The 20,134-nt window shown below is 39.5% G+C and overlaps 1 protein-coding gene across 1 annotated transcript in view; it reads left to right on the top strand.

Annotated features, from left to right (window-relative positions):
- LOC308268826 (phospholipid-transporting ATPase ABCA3-like) overlaps positions 1 to 20,134 on the top strand; it is a gene marked incomplete at both ends in the record, with an annotated part of 196,849 nt that overhangs the window by 113,204 nt on the left and 63,511 nt on the right. Inside the window, 4 exons of the mRNA XM_080703930.1 lie at positions 4,905 to 5,076; positions 5,999 to 6,296; positions 13,801 to 14,047; positions 14,175 to 14,379. Of these exons, the coding sequence (XP_080560056.1) occupies positions 4,905 to 5,076; positions 5,999 to 6,296; positions 13,801 to 14,047; positions 14,175 to 14,379 (922 nt within the window). The remainder of the gene's footprint in view (positions 1 to 4,904; positions 5,077 to 5,998; positions 6,297 to 13,800; positions 14,048 to 14,174; positions 14,380 to 20,134) is intronic.

The raw sequence follows: 20,134 nt of genomic DNA, 5'->3' as shown, positions 1-20,134 counted from the left end.
ATAAGATGTTAGATTTAACCCAAATATGTTATTAATTGCACTAGTCATGTATTATTTTAGTTGATAAACTGTATATGTTATGATGGATATATACATAAACATATAATATTGCCTTACTGTTTTTTGTTTATTGACATAAAAATGGGCAATCAAATCATGGTACATACATACAATTTTATTCATCATGTAAAATGAAAGACATTTTGAAAGATGTTTCAATAGGCTTGTGTAAGTACATTTTATATTTGCATACTGACAAAATCACCTATTGGTGTATTTCTCAGAGTGCATACCTGTTAAGCAATGTATATGTACATGTAAATGTATATGTAAATGTACATGTGAGTGTATATATACATGTAATTACACTAAATACAATTCAAATGCCACATTTAAGACTGTGTATTTGTATATTTATGTCTGTATGTGTATGTTTGTGAAAAATACATCATGAAAGTTATCACTAGGGGCTGGGCGTGGTGACACATGCTTGTAATCCCAGCATTAAGGAGGTGGAGATCTGAGGATCCCCTTCGTGGACAGCCTCAGCTACTTAGCGAGGTTCTTTGCAACTCAGTGAGACCCTGTATCAAAATATAAAGAATAGCCGGGCGTGGTGGTGCATGTATATGTGTATGTATGTATATATATATATATATATCTCACTAGGTACTTGGGGTATTTTTTTCTTTAAACTTATATTTTCTAACATTTTCCTAATGAAACTTGTTACTAATAAATAAAATATAAAGAAAAATTTCTGAAATATGATAGAGAAAAACAATACCTGATAATTATGTTTAAAGCACAATAGTCCGGGCCCCAGGCCGAACTGCAAGTAGCATGCCAGACCCCTGGAGAAACCGGGCCCAGTAAGACGCTGGGTTCTGGGCGGGGGTCACGCGCGGGGCACGCCAGATGGGGCCCGGGTCGCGGGAATCTGGGCCCCAGGCCGAACTGTGCGTAGCATGCCAGACCCCTGGAGAAACCGGGCCCAGTAAGACGCTGGGTTCTGGGCGGGGGTCGCACGCAGGGCATGCCAGCTGGGACCCGGGTCACGGGACTCTGGGCCCTGGCCGAACTGCGAGTAGCACACCAGACCCCTGGAGAAACCGGGCCCAGAACAGAAAAAGATAAATATCGGAGAGGAGGTAAGAAAGCCGTTATGGATGCCAGGACACTGGAGATGCAGACAAAACTTATCTAAATGCACTGGAACTTATGGAAAAATTCGCCGTGAAAGAGGACTGCTATTTCTCTATATTGTTAAGAATCTCAGACATCACCTGTAAGGAGAGAGTTTAGCGGAGACCAAGGAGAAATGCGGTGTTGAAAGAGTTCTCTGCGATGGTGGTGGAGACTTGTATTCAGGAGAAGCAGAAACCGGATCTTACCAACTTTATTTTTTTGGAGAAATTACACCAAATGTCAAATGCTACCATCACGCATGCTTAGGAACACTGGACAACATTCAGAGTGGAAAAAGAGCCTGGGAAGGATTTGAAACGGTGGAGGCAGTGGCAATGCCAGTGGCCAATACTCAGGGGAGGCAGAGATCTGATACATTACACCTGGAACCTTTGAAATAATAACCACAGAGACAGTGATCGGAACCTGCTGAGGGGTTAGGCGGGCGCCGGGGCCAGTGGCCGACATCGGAGCTTGCTGTGAGGCAAGGCCACTTCTGAGGCCTCCGTGGCCGGGATTGGAACCTGCCGAGGGGTTAGACCGATGCTGGGGCCAGCGAGGCCAGCATCGGAGCCTGCCATGAGGCAAGGCCTGTGCTGGGGCCTCCGAGGTCGGGTCCGGAACCTGCTGAGGGGTTAGGCCAGTGCTGGGGCAAGTGAGGCCGGCATCGGAGCCTGCCATGAGGCAAGGCCGGTACTGGGGCCTCCGAGGCCAGGATAATAGCCTGCCGAGGGGTTAGGCCAGTGCTGGGGTCAGCGAGGCCAGCATCGAAGCCTGCCGTGAGGCAAGGCCGGTGCTGGGGCCTCCGAGGACGGGACCGGAGCCTGCTGAGGGGTTAGGCCGGTGCTGGGGCCAGCGAGGCCGGCATCGGAGCCTGCTGTGAGGCAAGGCCAATACTGGGGCCTCCTAGGCCAGGATAAGAGCCTGCTGAGGGGTTAGGCCGGTTCTGGAGCCAGCGAGGCCGGCATCGGAGCCTGCCATGAGGCAAGGCCGGTGCTGGGGCCTCCGAGGCCGGGATTGGAGCCTGCCGAGGGGTGAGGCCGATGCTGGGACCAGCGTGGCCGGCATCGGAGCCTGCCGTGAGGCAAGGCCGGTGCTGGGGCCTCCGAGGCCAGGATAAGAGCCTGCCGAGGGGTTAGGCCGGTGCTGGGGCCAGCGAGGCTGGCATCGGAGCCTGCCTTGAGGCAAGGCCGGTACTGGGGCCTCCGAGGCCAGGATAAGAGCCTGCCGAGGGGTTAGCCCGGTGCTGGGGCCAGCGAGGCCGGCATCGGGGCCTGCCATAAGGCAAGGTCGGTGCTGGGGCCTCCGAGGCCGGCATCAGCCTGCCTTGAGGCAAGGCTGGGGCATCCCAGTACTGGGGCCTCCGAGGCCAGGATAAGAGCCTGCCGAGGGGTTAGGCCGGTGCTGGGGCCAGTGAGGCCGGCATCAGAGCCTGCTGTGAGGCAAGGCCGATACTGGGGCCTCCTAGGCCAGGATAAGAGCCTGCTGAGGGGTTAGGCCGGTTCTGGAGCCAGCGAGGCCGGCACCGGAGCCTGCCATGAGGCAAGGCCAGTACTGGGACCTCCGAGGCCGGGATTGGAGCCTGCCAAGGGGTGAGGCCGATGCTGGGGCCAGCGAGGCCGGCATTGGAGCCTGCTGTGAGGCAAGGCCCGTGCTGAGGCCTCCGAGGCCAGGATAAGAGCCTGCCGAGGGGTTAGGCCGGTGCTGGGGCCAGCAAGGCTGGCACCGGAGCCTGCCATGAGGCAAGGCCGGTACTGGGGCCTCCAAGGCCGGGATTGGAGCCTGCCGAGGGGTGAGGCAGATGCTGAGGCCAGCGAGGCCGGCATTGGAGCCTGCCATGAGGCAAGGCCGGTACTGGGACCTCCGAGGCCGGGATAAGAGCCTGTCGAGGGGTTAGGCGGGTGCTGGGGCCAGCGAGGCCGGCATCGAAGCCTGCCGTGAGGCAAGGCCAGTACTGGGGCCTCCGAGGCCAGGATAACAACCTGCCAAAAGGCTAGACCGGTGCTGGGGCCAGCAAGGCCAGCATCAGAGCCTGCCGTGAGGCGAGGCCAGCATCGGAGCCTGCCATGAGACATGGCCAGTGCTGGGGCCTCCTAACCCGGGAACGGAACCTGCCGAGGGGTTAGGCCGGTGCTGGGGCCAACGAGGCCGGTATTGGAGCCTGCCGTGAGGCTAGACCAGTGCTGGGGCTTCCGAGGCCGGGATTGGAATCCTGCCAAGGGGTTAGGCCGGTGCAGGGGCCAATGGCCAGCATCGGAGCCTGGCGTGAGGCAAGTTCACTCCTGCGGCCTCCAAGGCCGGGACCAAAGCCAGCTTAGGGGTTAGACCGGTGCAGGGGCCAGCGAGACCAGAACTGGGGCCTCCCATGAGGCAAGGCTGCTGCTTGAGCCAGCGAGGTCTGGATCAGTCCACTGAGTAGCCAGGCCACTACTGGGACCATCAAGAGTGGGATCGGTACTTGCAACGCAGCATGCACAGAGAAATATTGCAGAAAATATAAATCAGACGCTTCTCTTAATCAGCAATAACTAGGAGGAAAGGGGCAACAGGAAGAGGTTGAGCTATAGAAAGGGCCCTATAGTGAAGCAACTAATGTGACCAATCAGAGGGTATGTAATACTGGAGGACGGAGCCTCTTTAAAACGCAGGAGGTACATAAACAAATGTATCAAAGTAAATCACCAAAGAAGCGTGGGATGGAGGGAGGGGGAGGGAATGGGATGGGGGCTGGAGGAGGGCTAATTGGATGATGTGTGCTTGTATACCTCTCAAGTCTTGTACTCCAATGTGATTGATATATGACTACAATGCACCAATTTAAAAAATAAATTAATTTTTAAAAAAAGCACAATAGTCCACAATCCTTTTCATTTCAAATGAGAACATACTGCATGGACATTTTGAATCAGGTTTTAAATCTGTATTTTTTTATTTTATTAGTCCATTGTAATTGTCAATCATGTGAAGTTCAGAGTGATAGAGGCATACATGCACACAGCACTCAGTGAGCCCTTCCTTAGTTCCTACCATACCCCTGTCCCCTCCACACCTCCCCATGCCCAACATTTTGGTTATATATATTTGTGTGTATCATATTCACTGATGTGTTTCTGTATTTGATATATGGTTTTAAAGGGTACCTAAGCCATTGATTGACTCATTATTTGTAAATATCAGAAGTCATAATTAATGTAGTTGTATTTCAAATACTAGGTACTGAAAAGATTTTAATAGCCAGATGGTTTCAAAAGCAGTAAACCTCTTCAAATAATATATTTTACACCCAATGGTATAATCTGTACTGTGTCTCAAATACTGTGGCATTTTTTTCTTCTATTATTCTATTTAGCATTTGCCTCTTTGGATTATAATTACTCATTTATATCTCTTCATTCTTCTCAAGTATTCACACCCAAAGCCCCAGCTTCAGACATAGATAGTACTGCAAAATATAAAGACTTTTTATTAATTTTTTCAAAATCCTTACTACCTAATGTATCATTTGTATAAACCAAAGAACATAGTGAGTCATGGAGAGACATTATCTTTGATTAAAGGTAAGTCATTTAACTTGAATAAGTTCAGCTTAATGAAACACACACAATATATTCTAATTAAATTTCATGTTGCCTCAGAATGTCAGAAATTTTGGCATCATTTGGCAGCAGTCCTCTGATTGGTTTGTGTTCTTTTTGTGTATGTGTATTTATACATAGGGTTAATAAGCTGGCATCTATCCAAAAAAGGATTCAAGCTTTCCATCCTTCTTACCTGAAGAGACAAGGCATAAGACAAGACAAGCAGAAGAATATGTTCATAAACAGAAAATATAATACACCAAGTTATTCCCATTTTAAGGAACTTGCTGCCATTAAATTTAATACTGGGGTAAGCATATTCACTAAAGACATAAATCTAGTATGTTTGGTTTGGGTATTTTCATATAGTTTACTATCTGAACTTTAAAAATGTTTGGTGTTTAACCAGTCCATACTATATCCTCATTAATTTCCTGATGTAAAAAAAAGATACAGCTACTACTCTTAATGTTAATTCTCAAAATCACTTTTGGAAGTTCTCATTACTGACTTTTCCTTTGTTCAATTCTGACAAGACCCAATAGTGATGATTACTATATTCTGAAGATATCTGTTCCTCTAATTAAGGTCATTTTTTGTCTATGAACTAGTATATACATACTGCAACTCGGAAAATATAATCATTTTATGGGGAATTTTTCTTATAAGATGGAAAAGATAGAAAACTTATGGTTTAATATTAAGTAAACGATAGCTACAACTTTGGTTTTCTGATCAGAAATATAATACCAGGTTCATAAAATTGTAGTAATATTTTCAGTATCATTAGATAAGAAATCAGGTTTTAATCATTTTTATTTAATACTTTTATACAAATAATCTTAGCCCGATGTGGTGGCACATGCTTGTAATCCCAGCACTTGGGAGGCTGAGACTGGAGGATCGTGGTTCGGGGACAGCCTCAGCTACTTAATGAGGCACTCTGCAACTTAGTGAGACCCTGTTTCAAAATAAAAAGAATAAAAAATAGAGCAGGGGGTGTAGCTCGGAGGTCAAATGCCCCTGGGTTTGATCCCCAGACCCGCAAAAAAAAAAAAAAAAAAAAAAAAAAATTTATTTTGTTCTCTTAAATGTAATTCAAAACATGCATTTGTGTTATATGCATATATTTACTATCATAAAATTTTGAGGCATTTAAATTAATGAATTTCAACATGAATATTCTACTTGGGACACTAATCATTGTAACACTCTTTTTCTCCTCTTTTTAGTTTTCACTTCACTGCCAGCAATTTTGTTCCATGTTTATAAAAAGGGCGCTATTCAGTTGGCGTAACTGGAAGTTGATATTGCTACAGATAATAGTAATTTTTGTTGTCACTACACATCTCTTAATAACTCTGAAAATTAGTGATGATGATATGCCTGCAAGAGAAATAGATTTGAGTCAGTATGGTCGAACCATTGTGCCTTACTCAATTTCAGGGTATTCTGATATGGCTCTCAATCTCATAAAGAACCTTGGGATTTTTCTAAAGCCTAAGAATCAAGAACTACGGGAAATAAAAGGTAAGACACATAAGAAAAGAGACTGCTGCTATATGAAGACCTATTTGTGCCACTTCAAAGAAAGGACTCAACTATAGTATTAAGCTACTTATTTTTTTCTTTTCTAACATATTACCTGTATCATAGAGGCAGCTAATTCAACAACAAAATGTACACTTCAGAACAACTAGGCACAAAAGTTAATTAATGAAAGCATTTTAGCTGTGGGTGATCTTTCAACTAATTGCATAACCTCTGAAAATGAAAATACCATATATTTGTGCAAGTTAGCATTCAAATTTTTATTCTGACCAGTATATAAATATATATATCTTGGATCTCTCACAGGATAGAATGTTGGTTCCAATATCTGAAAGGTCTCCTTTAGTTTATTGGCCATTCTGAAAACAGGTGTCTGAATATTTGATAGCTTGATTTTTTTGAAGGTAGTGTAGAGAACTGTATATATTTTTGTTGAATACATACTTTTAGTAAGAACCATCAGAATATGTTTTCAGCATTATATTTATTAATGCTGAAAACATTTTATATAGTTTATTAACTTTGTAGTGTCACAAATTATCCTGAAATCTACTGGAGAGAGGATGTAAGCTTTTCACAAGATGTAATTAACCTATTTTCTCATAAAAGCAACAAAAATATTTGCAAAATGATGTTTTGAGGCAGTTCCTCAAAGACTAGAATGGAACCACCATATGACCCTGATATACCACTCTTCAGGACCTTTCCAAAAGAAAGTCAGAATACTATAGAGGTGAATGTATATGTGTGTTTATAGCAGCACAATTCACAATAGCCAAATTATGGAACCACGGTGTCCGTCAACAGGTGACTGGAAAACAAAAAATGTATTTATACAGAATGGAATTTTACTCAGCCATAAAGAAGAACCAAATTGTTTAATCTGCAGAAAAATGAATGGCACTAGAAAATATTATGGTGTGAGATGATCCGGCTTCAGAAAGTCAAGGGTAATATGCTTTCTCTTACATATGGAAGCTAACGAGAAAGCAGGAAAGTAAAGGGACTTCAGATAAATAAGGAGGAAGACCAGTAGAATACTAGATGGAGTGTAGAGAAGGGAAAAAAGAGAATTGAGGATGGGAACAATCCAAATAATGTTATGTCCATATATGAAGATATCACTACCAGTCTCACAGGAGGGGGAGTAGGGTGGAATGCAGAAGAAAATAATACCAAGTGGTGTGTGCGCATATGTTTGTATCATTTAGAATCTCAGTATGCTGTATAATTACAATGTGCCAATGAAAGTATCAATTTTAAAATGAAATCCCTTATAAATCTGCATATTTTAATTAAAAATAAATCAATTTATAACACTGAACATTAACCAGATGTGCAAAACAAACTTAAATGTGTTGATTCAATTAAAAACTCTTGAGCCTCTATAAGGTTTGTAGCATCTCCCTCCTCCCCTGCTAAATGGTAGCCTTAAAAGTTAGCAAAAAAAAGTTAGCAGAAAGGATAGACCTCTTAAGAGCTCTGTTAAAAATCTTACTCCCTAGAGCACTGTCAAATATCAAGCTCCTGAAAAACACCATTCCTACTCCATTGTTATTATTGGGTTTAATCAGAGCTATGGTGGAAGAGGAGGAGCTACTGTATCCCCGGAGAACTACTAAAATTGGTAGCAGTGGGTAAAGCTTTTATTTCAGTTAGGCCAAATAAATGTCTGGCTAAAAGTAAATAGCTAGGGAACTAGATACCACAATGAACTTTGTAATGTTTTGACATAGTAGGAATTCTCTGAAGTTTTGAATAGTAGTGTACATTGCCAAAAAAAAAAAAGACCTAGGAAAGGAGAAAGTGCTAGTCACTTTCTAAAGTACTAAAGACCTGTACAAGCAAAAAGTGAAAGTTGAAGCTAACCTGTAAAGTTCCCAAAGTTTAAAGGTTTTTCCATCATACACAGATCTATTTGGCAAATAATGGTAGACTTAATAACTCCAGGCACTAAGGGAAATTATTTTACTGATCACTAGATTTTATATATCTAGGGTTGAGCCCTGGGATCCAGGTAAAAAAACAAAAACCAGAATATTTTTCTTAAGTCTACCAGAAAAATAAGCAACTACACACTGTAGAGAATATAATATCTATATAATGGATTCACATAAGTTATGAAAATAATAACTAGCAACATGTTTTAAAAGAATAGTAAACCTGAAGTGTAGAAGAATTAGTATGCCAGAATTGTTATAATACGTATCCTAAATGTCCAGTTTTCAACAACAACAAAAAGAGAAAGTAAGGAGTTATGGACTAAATTATGATATTTCATATATAAATTCATATATTAAAATACTCTCGGTATCTTAAAATGTGACAATTTGGAAATACATTTATTTTGAAAAGTAATTAAATTTAAAATGAGGTAATTAAGAGGTAGAGCCACCACCCTGAAGAGCCATCAGTAGGAGACTGGAGGACAGAGTATTGAGACAAAGAAAATTATTCTTGAACCTTAAAATCCAGTGGAAACCAGGTTCAATAATGCATGCCTGTAATCCAAATGCTTGGGAAGCTAATGCAGGAGAACTGTGTGTTCAAGACCAACATATGGCACCTCAGCTATACCCTGCTTCAAAATTTTACAAGGGATAGGAGATAGCTCAGTGGTAGAAAATTTTGAGTTCTAGCCCCAGTAACACACACACACACACACACACACACACACACACACTGGAATTTTGCATTAGATTTTAGACTTATTTGGGATGACACATCACCCCTTTCTTCTTTCAGACAATTTTCTATATAATTTGAAATGTCTATCTTATGCCAGAATATAGACTTCTCTTGCTTAAACCACTCAGTTTGTGGTACTTCCTCATAGCAGCCCTAGAAAACAAACAGTGAAATAGAACAATGTACCTTCTACATCAAGTCAGTTCATCAAGAAGTCAAACAATAAATGCTGGTGAGTTTGTAGAAAAATAGGAACTCTTCTTCACTGTCAGTGGGATTGTAAATTAGTGTAGCTGCTATGGAGATCAGTATGGAGATTCCTTAGAAAACTGAGATTGAATCCACCATATGATCCAGCTATACCACTCCTGGATATGTTTTGTTTTTTGGGGTTGTTTCTTTTTTTTTTTTTTTTTGGTGGTACTGGGGTGCCTGGAAGCCCTTCTACTTCCGGGTTACACTCCCAGACCTATTTTATATTTTTATTTGGAAACAAAGTCTCTGAAGCCAGCATGGCTGACTTCGAACCTGCGCAATCCTCCTGTCTCTGCCTCCCAAGTGCGGGGATTACAAGCGTGCACCACCACACCCGGCTCCTGGGTATGTTTTCAAATAAATTGAAATCAGAATATTATAGCAATACATGCGTATCCATGTTTATAGCAGCACAATTCACAATAGCCAAATTATAGAACCAACCCAGGTATACATCCACAAATATATGGATTACAAATTGTGGAATATACATATAATGTATTATACTCAGCAATAAAGAACAAAATTATGTCATTTGCACTAAAATGGATGGACCTAGACAACTTTATGTTGAGATTAGCTAGTCAAAGAAAGTAAAGGATGATAAGTTTTTTTTATATGCATAAGGTAGGAAGTAATTGGGATATAAGACGACTTTAGGTAGTGGACCTTAGATAGTATATCCTACTTGGAGTTAAACTCTTTGGATGTGACGATAAATGTTCTTCACCAAATTTGGGGGGTTTTCAGCCATTATTTCTTCAAATATTTTCTGCCCCTTTATCATTCTTTTCCAAGCATGCAGTAGGAGAAACACCAGTGGCACTCAGTGCCTGCACTGACACAGAGAGACACCAGCTCAGGGTCCTAATTACTGCAGAAGACCCAAAATTGGAGCTGCAAACTGACATCACTACTATAGGTTACTGAGCAAATAAGAATGCTTGGAACATGCTTGTGAACCTACTATAGTGAGTAGATATTAATTAAATGGCTGAAAGTAGCAGACCCAGTAGGACTGCAGAGGCTAAGTCTGCATTGTACTTGTATATTTGCAGGGTTATTTTTTTCCTTGGTTGGTTGTTTTCTTCTTTCTTTCTTTTTTTTTTTTTTTTTTTTTGGTGGTACTGGGGTTCCTGGAAACCCTTCTACCTCCGGGCTACACTCCCAGGCCTATGTTATATTCTTATTTGGAAACAGGGTCTCTTAAGCCAGAGAGGCTGGCTTCGAACCTGCGTGATCCTCCTGTCTCTGCCTCCCAAGCGTGGGGATTGCAAGTATGTGCCACCATGCCCAGCTGTTTTCTTATTTTCTATGTTTGTTTGCTTTTTCCCAATTTTATTTTATAAGTTTCCTCCCTCTTCCCTATATACTCTCTTCCTTCCAACCTTTTGTTTCTTTCTCTTTTACTAAATCTAGTTCATATCACTATGCCTAAATACACTGACTACCAGAATCCTCCTATATATTCACCACCTCTTATCTCTACCATATATTACCTTACTACATTTAAACTCCATTCTACTTGATTATATCTTCTACACTATTTCTGCACCCATCACTCTGGCTCTTCCCCCCTCACCCAACTTTCACCATTGAATACAACACAACTTCCTTGTATATACCAGCTGACACCTCTAAATCTCTACTGCTGAGATTGGACCAGAGTAGTGAACTGCCAGAAAATACTACCAGACACTAAGTAAAAACTAACCACAGCTGACAAAAGGAAACACCCAAAAGCTTGCACATTGAGATTTAAAAATACACAGGTCACAAACTGCTCTCCACACACCTCTGAATCAACTTCCTATAACATAGGTGACAGGACACCAGACCTTAACACTTGAAACCCATCAGTGCCAACATTGCAGTGGGCAGACAAACCCCAGAATAACAACAACCCACTATGGGTGATCTACAGGTAGAGCAGCAATGGAGTGATAGTAGGCACAGTTTTCAAGGTTAGTATCAAAGGGTGATAAGTGCACAACAGAGAACAGAGAATAACCATATAGTAGAGACTATTCAGTTGTAAGGCATACTTGGTAATAAGTATCTTCATAATAAGATACTATTAAGAAAGAGAAAATAGACACAAGAAACCTACAGACTGTGAGAAAGCTATTATCAGCAACAAAGATGTAAACTTAAGAAACCAGAAATCATGAGAAGGAAGAATAGCAAGGAAACAATAAGCTACCATAACTCCATAATAACAGAACCCGCCAACATAGAATTGCAGAGATTTCCTAAAGGCAATTCAGAACTTTAATAGTAGAAACTATATAGGACTTCTGAAAAAAAAATTCAGAGTCTGAAAGAAGTGAGGCACAAATAAAGAACCTGAGACCCTGAATAGGAACCAAAAAGAAGGCTTGAAGTAAGTGAAGGATACAATCATTGAGGTAAAAGACTCAATACAAACTATTAATAGTAGGCTAGACCACATAGAAAATAAAATCTCACACTAGGCATGGTGGTGTACACTTGTAATCCCCACGCTTGGGAGGTGGAGACAGGAGGATTGTGCAGGTTTGAAGCCAGTCTCTCTGGCTTAAGAGACCCTATTTCCAAATAAAATATAAAAATAGGTCTGGGAGTGTAGCCCAGAGGTAGAAGGGTTTCCAGGAACCCCAGTAACCACCAAAACAAAAAGAAAGAAAAGAAAGTCTTACTCTTAGAGGATGAGCACTCCAAAATATAATTTAGAAAAAATAATTTGACAGCATAAATTGGAAATTGAAGAGATCTGAGCCAACAATAAAAGAACCAACCTAAGAATAAGGAATGGAGGAGGAAATAGAAGTTGAAACCAAAGGGATCAACACTCTTCTCAAAGAAGTAATATCAGAAAAATTTCCAAACAAAAAGAGGTTGACACATAGGTACAGGAAACAGAACCCCTTTAGACAAAATCAAACAAAAGGTTCACCACACCACATAATAGTCAAACTGACTAAAGTAGAGACCAAGGAAAGAAAATTAAAGGCAATGAAAGTAAAAGAGCAAGTGACATTCAGAGGCAAAATAATTAGAAGTACTTCAAGCTTCCTAAAACAAGTCATGAAAACTAGGAGGGCCTGGAGCAACATACTCTAAACTCTAAAAGAAGACTACTTGTAGCCAAAAATGTCCTACCCAACAAAAATATATCCCAAATTTGACAGGGAATTAAAAATCTTTCACAACAAACAGAACCTGAAAGAATTTATGTCTCCTAAACCAGTGCTAGAGAAAACATCCAAAGAGATAAATTACAAAGAAGAAATAACTAATAAATGCCAGAATCAGAGAAAATCCCATCAAAAAACAGCTAAACCAAGAAAAGTAAAAACTACTTCAACAAATCAAATAAGAATTAAATATTTAAGATAAATTTAAGAAGAGAAGAAAAAGACTTGCATACTGAGAAACATTGCTAAGAGAAATTAAAATTATTCTGTTATGGAAAGTATCCCATATCATGTATTATGAAGACTATTGTTAAGATAGCAGTTCTGTATTTGAATGTACAAATTCATCTGTATGTTCAATACAGTTTTTTCCAAAATTGCACCAGGCTCTTTTCAGAAATTAACAGGCTAATTTTAAAATTTGTATAGAAGCCGGGCGTGGTGGTGCACGTGCACGCTTGTAATCCCCTCACTTGGGAGGTGGAGACAGGAGGATCACGCAGGTTCAAAGCCAGCCATGCTGGCTTAAGAGACCCTGTTTTTAAATTTTAAAAAGTACAAAAATAGGTCTGGGAGTGTAGCCCAGTGGTAAAAGGGTTTCCAGGAACCCCAGTACCACCAATATTAAATAAATAAATAAAATTTGTATAGAAAATGCAAATTACATATAATGCTCAGGATAATTTTTTAAATAACATGTTTATTTTAGACAAGAAAAATAACATATTCTTAATTTACTAATTGGGATACTATAGTCAGATTATTTTAAGAATTAATAAATTATTTTTTTCTGTGTGTGTGTGTGTGTGTGTGTGTGTGTGTGTGTGTGTGTGTGTGTTACTGGGGATGAAACCCTTCTACCTCTGGGCTACACTCCCAGACCTATTTTATATTTTTATTTGGAAACAGAGTCTCTGAAGCCAGCAAGGCTGGCTTCGAACCTGCACGATCTTCCTGTCTCCACCTCCCAAGTGTGGGAATTACAAGTGTGCGCCACCACGCCCGGCTCTTTTTGGATTTTTTTAATTTTTTATTGTAGTCATATATCTTAATGGGGTGCAAGATGGTGAAGGCATACTTGCACACATCACCCAATTAGTCCTTACCCAATTTCCTCCCCATTGCCATTCTCTAATGTACATGATGTACATTAACAGACATATCAATGTCAATCACTAAGCCAATCATGAGAAGTAGAATTAGTAATTCTTGAGGAGAAAGGTTAAGATTTGAAACAGACATTGTAAGAAAGTGGGAAGGGAAATGATAAGTGGCAAGAAAATTTGTATTTGATCCTTCCTTCCCAATATAAATACTAGGTAATATATCACATGTTGACTTATTAATGAATTTCTTTCTTCTAGGTAATTTGACAAACTATATATTCGAAAATAAAGAGTGTCGTGACTTCTGCATTATTGCACTTTCAATTAAGGTTGAGAAAAACAAAACAATATTTACTATTCTGTTCAACAATGAGGCATATCATTCGGCTGCAGCAACCCTGGCAGTGTTAGACAATATTCTTTTTATGTCACTCTCTGGCCCCAGTGCTTCCATTATAGTCTCCAACAAGCCGCAACCTTTACCTGTTTATGGTTCTAACACAGTGTATGTATGATTTTTCTTTTACTCAAATTGAGCTTTAATATATCCCCTTACTATCTGGCCATATACATTTGAAAAGATCTTTAATCAACATTTTCTACATTTATATCATCTGTTATTTATTCCCTAGGCCTACAAATGGATTGCAAATAGTACAATGTTTGGCTTTTGGAATTTCTATTGTTGTCAGCAACTTTTGTCTCCAGACAGTGTCTGAAAGAATCACTAAGGCAAAGCGTATCCAGTTTCTAAGTGGGGTCTATATACTTACTTACTGGCTTTCTGCTTTACTGTGGGATCTCATCTTCTTCTCCATTTCCTGCTGCTTACTACTGGTGAGTGTTTGCTGATACTGCATGAAGAGTCATTTTCATTCCATATAAATTTCTTCTCAAATAATTGCATCCAAAACTAAAACTTGTCAAGTAATTTGATATATTAGATCACCATGCCAAAAAAAAGATACTGTAGAAAATTCATTAGAGAAATGTTCTCTTTCTTTCTTTCTTTCTTTCTTTCTTTCTTTCTTTCTTGTGGATTTGGGGATAGAAACCAGGGGCATTCAACCTCTGAGCTACACCCCCTGCCCTATTTTTTATTCTTTATTTTGAAACCGGGTCTCACTGAGTTGCAGAGGGCCTCACTAAGTAGCTGAGGCTGTCCACAAACCTCAATCCTCCAGTCTCCGCCTGCTGAATGCTGGGATTACAAGCGTGCGTCACCACGCCCAGCTTCCATATTCTTTCAACTGGAGAAAAGATTTTTTTCCTTGAAAGGACTTTCTTGAATTGGCTTTCCATGCATTTGCTCACCATTATGCCCTGGCTAAAGTCAGCCCTAAAAGTAAAAAGGCTACCTGTAACTTCTCCTTCACCGATTACATAGCTAGTCCACTAATGCTGAGCCATCTGGTAACATGGGACTGTAGTGCGCAATTTATGCTCAAGACCTAAGTATGGTTTCCTGATGATGCTCACCCCCCCACACACTTTCACACCTCACATACAAGACGGCCAAGAAATCAAAGCAGTAATAGTTTTGACTCCTCAATCATGTTTGGACACTAAGTTCTAGAGAGAGTAGCTATATAAGAATGTATAGCATCTTTGAGTGTAATTATTTTTATTAATAAATTGTAGCAATTTTTTTCTTTTAAATTTTTTTATTGGTGCATTATATTCAAACATCATATTGGGGTAAAAAAAAAAAACTTGTGTGTACAAACATGTACTCATCGCTGATTTCACCCCTACCCAATTCCCATCCCATTCCCTCCCTGTCCCTCCCTCTGTTGCTTGGCTTAGTGATTGACTTTGATATGTTTAAGTACATTGTGTGTTTTAGAGATTTTCCTCTTTCCCCCTTCTTTCTCCTCCTTTAGGTTGTCTTGTTTGCTCCTCTATAGGATTTCCTCTTACAAGAGTTCCTCCTATGACCCATTTCTCCCTAACTCTCACATATTAGGGAAAGCATCTGATTTCTTATTTTTTGTGACTGACTAATCTCACTTAGCATAATGTCCTCCAGTTCCATCCATTTCCCTGAAAATGATGTAATTGAGTCTTTTTTTTTTTTTGATGGCTGAGTAAAATTCCATTGTGTACATATCCTACACTTTTGTAATCCATTCATTTGTTGATGGACATCTTGGCTGGTTCCATAGTTTGGCTATGGTGAATTGTGCAGCTATGAACATAGATACACATGCATTAGTTTGGTAGTTTGGCTTCCTATCTTTTGGGTAGATACCCAACAGTGGTATTGCTGGATCAAATGGTAGATTTGTTCCCATTCTTCTGAGGATTCTCCATACTGTTTTCCAAAGTGGTTGCACTAATTTGCAATCCCACCAACAATGTCTTAGAGTTCCCACTTCACATCCTCACCAGCATCTGTTGTTTGTGTTTTGAATGATTGCCGTTCTAGTTGGAGTTAGGTGAAATCTCAGGGTAGTTTTCATTTGCATCTCTCTGATTGCCAGTGATGTTGAGCATTTTTTCATGCATTTATTGGCCATTTGAATTTCTTCTTTTGTGAAGTATCTATTTAGTTCATTTGCCCATTTTGTTATTGGATGCTTTGTTTTCTTAGTGTTGAATTTCTTGAGTTCTCCGTATATTCTGGATATTAGTCCTCTATCAGTGGTGTAGGTGGCAAAAATCTTCTCCCATTCTGTTGGCTCTAAACTGAGGTTCTTGATAGCTTCCTTTGCTGAACAGAAGCTCTTCAGTTTCATGCAATCCCATGTATTGATTCGCCTTTTAATTTGTTGTGCCTTTGGGGTCTTGTTGAGAAATGTTTATCTGTGCCTATGTGTTGTAGTGTTGGACCTGTGCCCTCTTCAAGGAGCTTCAAGGTCTCTGGTTTAATTTTCAAGTCTTTGATCCATTGTGAGTTGACTTTTGTACAGGGTGAAAAAGTGGGATTAATTTCCAATTTTCTGCATATGGTTAACCAGTTTTGCCATTTTTTGAAGAGGCTATCTTTTTTCCAGTGTATGTTTTTGGCCCCTTTGTCAAAAATCAACTGGCTGAAAGTGTGTGGACTTGTTCCTGGGTTTTCTATTCTGCTCCATTGGTCTATATATCTGTTCTTTTGCCAGTATCATGCTGTTTTTATTACAATGGCTTTGTAGTATAGTTTAAAGTCAGGTATTGTGATTCCTCCTGCATGGTTTTTGTTGCTGAGAACTACCTTGGCTATTCTGGACGTTTTGTTATTCCAGATAAATTTAAGGACTGATTTTTCTATGTCTGTGAGGAATGATGTTGGTAGTGTAATGGGCATTGCATTAAATCTGTAGATCACTTTTGGTAGGATGGCCATTTTAATGATATTTATTCTGCCAATTCATGAACATGGAAGATCTTTCTATCTTCTAAGATCTTCTTTGATTTCTTTTTCAGTGTTTTATAATTTTCTTTGTAGAGATCTTTTACCTCCCTGGTCAAGTTTATTCCTAGGTATTTTAGTTTCTTGTGGGAGATCGTGAGTGGAAGTGTTTTCTGAATTTCTTTTTCATTGGATTTATGGTTGGTGTACAGGAAAGCTTCTGATTTTTTAAGATTGATTTTGTATCCAGATACTTTGCTGAATTTGTTCATCAGTTCTATAAGCCTTTTGGTTGAGTTTGTTGAGTTTTCTAAATATAGTATCATGTCATCTACAAATAGTGAAACTTGAGTTCTTCTTTGCCTTTTGTACTCCTTTGATTTCCTTTTCTTGCCTTATTGCTCTGGCTAGAGTCTCCAGTACTATATTGAAGAGAAGTGGTGATAGTAGACATCCTTGTCTCATTCCAGTTTTTAGAGGGAATTCTTGAAGTTTTTCCCCATTTAATATGATGTTGGCAGTGGGCTTATTGTAGATTGCCTTAATAATGTTGAGATATGTTCCTTGTATTCCAATTCTCTGCAGTATTTTTATCATAAATTGATGTTGAATTTTATCAAATGCTTTTTCAGCATCTATTGAGATGATCATGTGGTTTTTGTCTTTGATTCTGTTTATATGATGAATTATATGGATTGAATTTTGTATATTGAACCAGGCTTGCATCCCTGGGATGAACCCTGCCTGGTCATGGTGTATGGTTTTCTTGATGTGGTTTTGAATGCGTGTTGCTAGTATTTTGTTTAATAGTTTTGCATCCAAGTTCATCAGAGATATAAGCCTGAAGTTTTCCTTCCTTGAACTGTCTTTATTGGGTTTGGGTATTAGTGTGATGTTGGCTTCATAGAATGTATTTGGGAGAGTCCCGATTTTTTCTATTTCCCAAAATAGTTTGAGTAGTATTGGGGTTAGCTCTTCTATAAAGGTTTTATAGAATCCACTTGGGAAACCATCTGGTCCTGGGCTTTTCTTTGATGGCAATCTCTTTATTGCTGTTTCAATCTCTTTGATTGTTATTGTTTGCTTTAAGTGTTCTATATCTTCTTGATTCAGTTTAGGAAGGTTGTATTTATCTAGGAAGTTGTCAATTTACTCCAGATTTTCCATTTTGTTGGAGTATAGTTTTTCAAAGTAGTTTCTGATAATCCTCTGGATTTCTATGCTGTCGGTAGTAATGTCTCCTTTTTCATCCCTTATCTTCATAATTTGGGTTGATTCTCTCTTTTTTTAAGTTAGGTTGGCTAGTGGTTTATCAATCTTGTTAATTTTTTCAAGAAACCAGCTTTTGGTTTTGTTGATTTTCTGTATTGTTTTTTTATTCTCTATTTTGTTAATTTCTGCTCTAATTTTAATAATTTCCCATCTTCTACTGGCTTTGGGTTTCAATTGTTCCTGCTTTTCAATGGCTTTGAGGTGTGTCGTTAGGCTATTTATTTGAACATTTTCTGTTATTTTTATGTGGGCACTCAGTACTATAAATTTTCCTCTTAATACTGCCTTCAAAGTGTCCCAGAGGTTTTGATATGTTGTATCTTTATTTTCATTTGTTTCTAGCAATTTCTAGTTTCACCTCTTACATCTTCTATGACCCATTCTTCATTCAGAAGTGTGGTGTTCAGTCTCCACATGTTTATGTTGTTTCTCTGGGTCTTCTTATAGTTGACTTCTAGTTTCATTCAATTATGGTCTGAAATGACACAGGGAAGTATGTAACATTTTTTAAATTTGCTAGTGCTCATTTTGTGTCCCAGGATGTGATCTATTTTGGAGAAGGTTCCGTGAGCAGCTGAGAAAAATGTAAACTCTGCTGTAGTTGGGTGATATATTCTATATGTGTCCAACAGGTCCATTTGGTTAATGGTGTTCTTTAGTTCTGAGGCATGTTTACTGACCCTTTGTCTGGAAGATCAGTCTAGTATTGTGAGAGGTGTGTTGAAGTCTCCCAGTATCATTGTGTTGGGATTTATGTGTGACTTCATGTTACAAAGAGTTTGATTTATGAAAGTAGCTGTCCCTATGTTTGGGGCATAGATGTTGATTATTGTTATTTCCTCTTGCTGGACTATTCCTTTTACCAGTAAAATGTGACCTTCTTTGTCTTTTCTAATAAGTTTGGGTTTGAAGTCTAACTTGTCTGATATCATAGTTGCTACTCCTGCTTGTCTTCGAGTACCATTAGCATGGATTACCTTGCTCCAGCCCTTTACCTTGAGTTTGTTCCTATCTTTACTTGTAACGTGTGTTTCTTGTAAGCAGCAGATGGATGGATTCTGGCTTTTAATCCATTTTGCCACTTTATGTCTTTTTATTGGGGAGTTGAGGCCATTTACATTCAGTGTGATTATAGAGAGATAATTTTTAATTCCCAACATGTTAAGATCTTATTTCTGTGGGAGATACTGTTTATTTTTCTTTGCTTAGTTGTCTGCTGGATGGGAATTCTTGTTTCTTTGGTTCTGGCATGTATTACTCATTTCCTCTTTGCAGTTAATCTCCTTGAATATTTTCTCTAGCGCTGGTTTTGAAGACATAAATTTCTTCAGTTTCTGTTTGTCATGGAAGCTTCTTATTTCCCCATCTAATTTGATGGATAGTTTTGCTGGGTAGGAAATTTTCTTTCAGAGTTTGGAATATGTTACTCCATGCCCTTCTGGCTTTCATGACTTGGTTTGGGAAGTCTGGAGTGATTCTAATTGGTTTGCCTCTGAATGTCACGTGGCCTTTTGTTTTTGTTGCCTTTAAGATTCTCTCCTTGGCTTCCACGTTGGTCATTTTGACAATTATGTGGCGTGGAGATCCTCTTCTCTGATCCTGTCTAAAGGGAGTTCTATAAGTTTCCTGGACCTGTGTATCGACCTCTTGCTCTATGTTTGGAAAATTTTCTGCTATTACTTCCTTGAAGAGATTATTGATCTCTTTGGTTTCACCTTCTTTTCCCTCCTCTATTCCAATTATTCTTAGGTTAGCTCTCTTAAAATGGGCCCATATTTCTTCAATGTCAGATTCCTGCTGGCGGATTTTTTATTCTAAATTAGAAACTATGCGTTCATTTTTGGAGTGATCATCTTCAAGAAGTGAGATTCTATTCTCCATGTGGACTAATCTGTTGTTTATACTTTGAATTGAGGCCTTTATTTCAATGATTGCATCCTTCATCTCTTTTTGACTCTCTGAATTCTTTTCGAAAGTCCTCTATTA

Source organism: Muscardinus avellanarius, assembly GCF_963383645.1.
Source record: "Muscardinus avellanarius genome assembly, chromosome: 10".
Classification (NCBI taxonomy): Eukaryota; Metazoa; Chordata; class Mammalia; order Rodentia; family Gliridae; genus Muscardinus; species Muscardinus avellanarius.
Note: the sequence above shows the minus strand (reverse complement) of the source record. Positions and strands in the feature narration are given on the sequence as shown.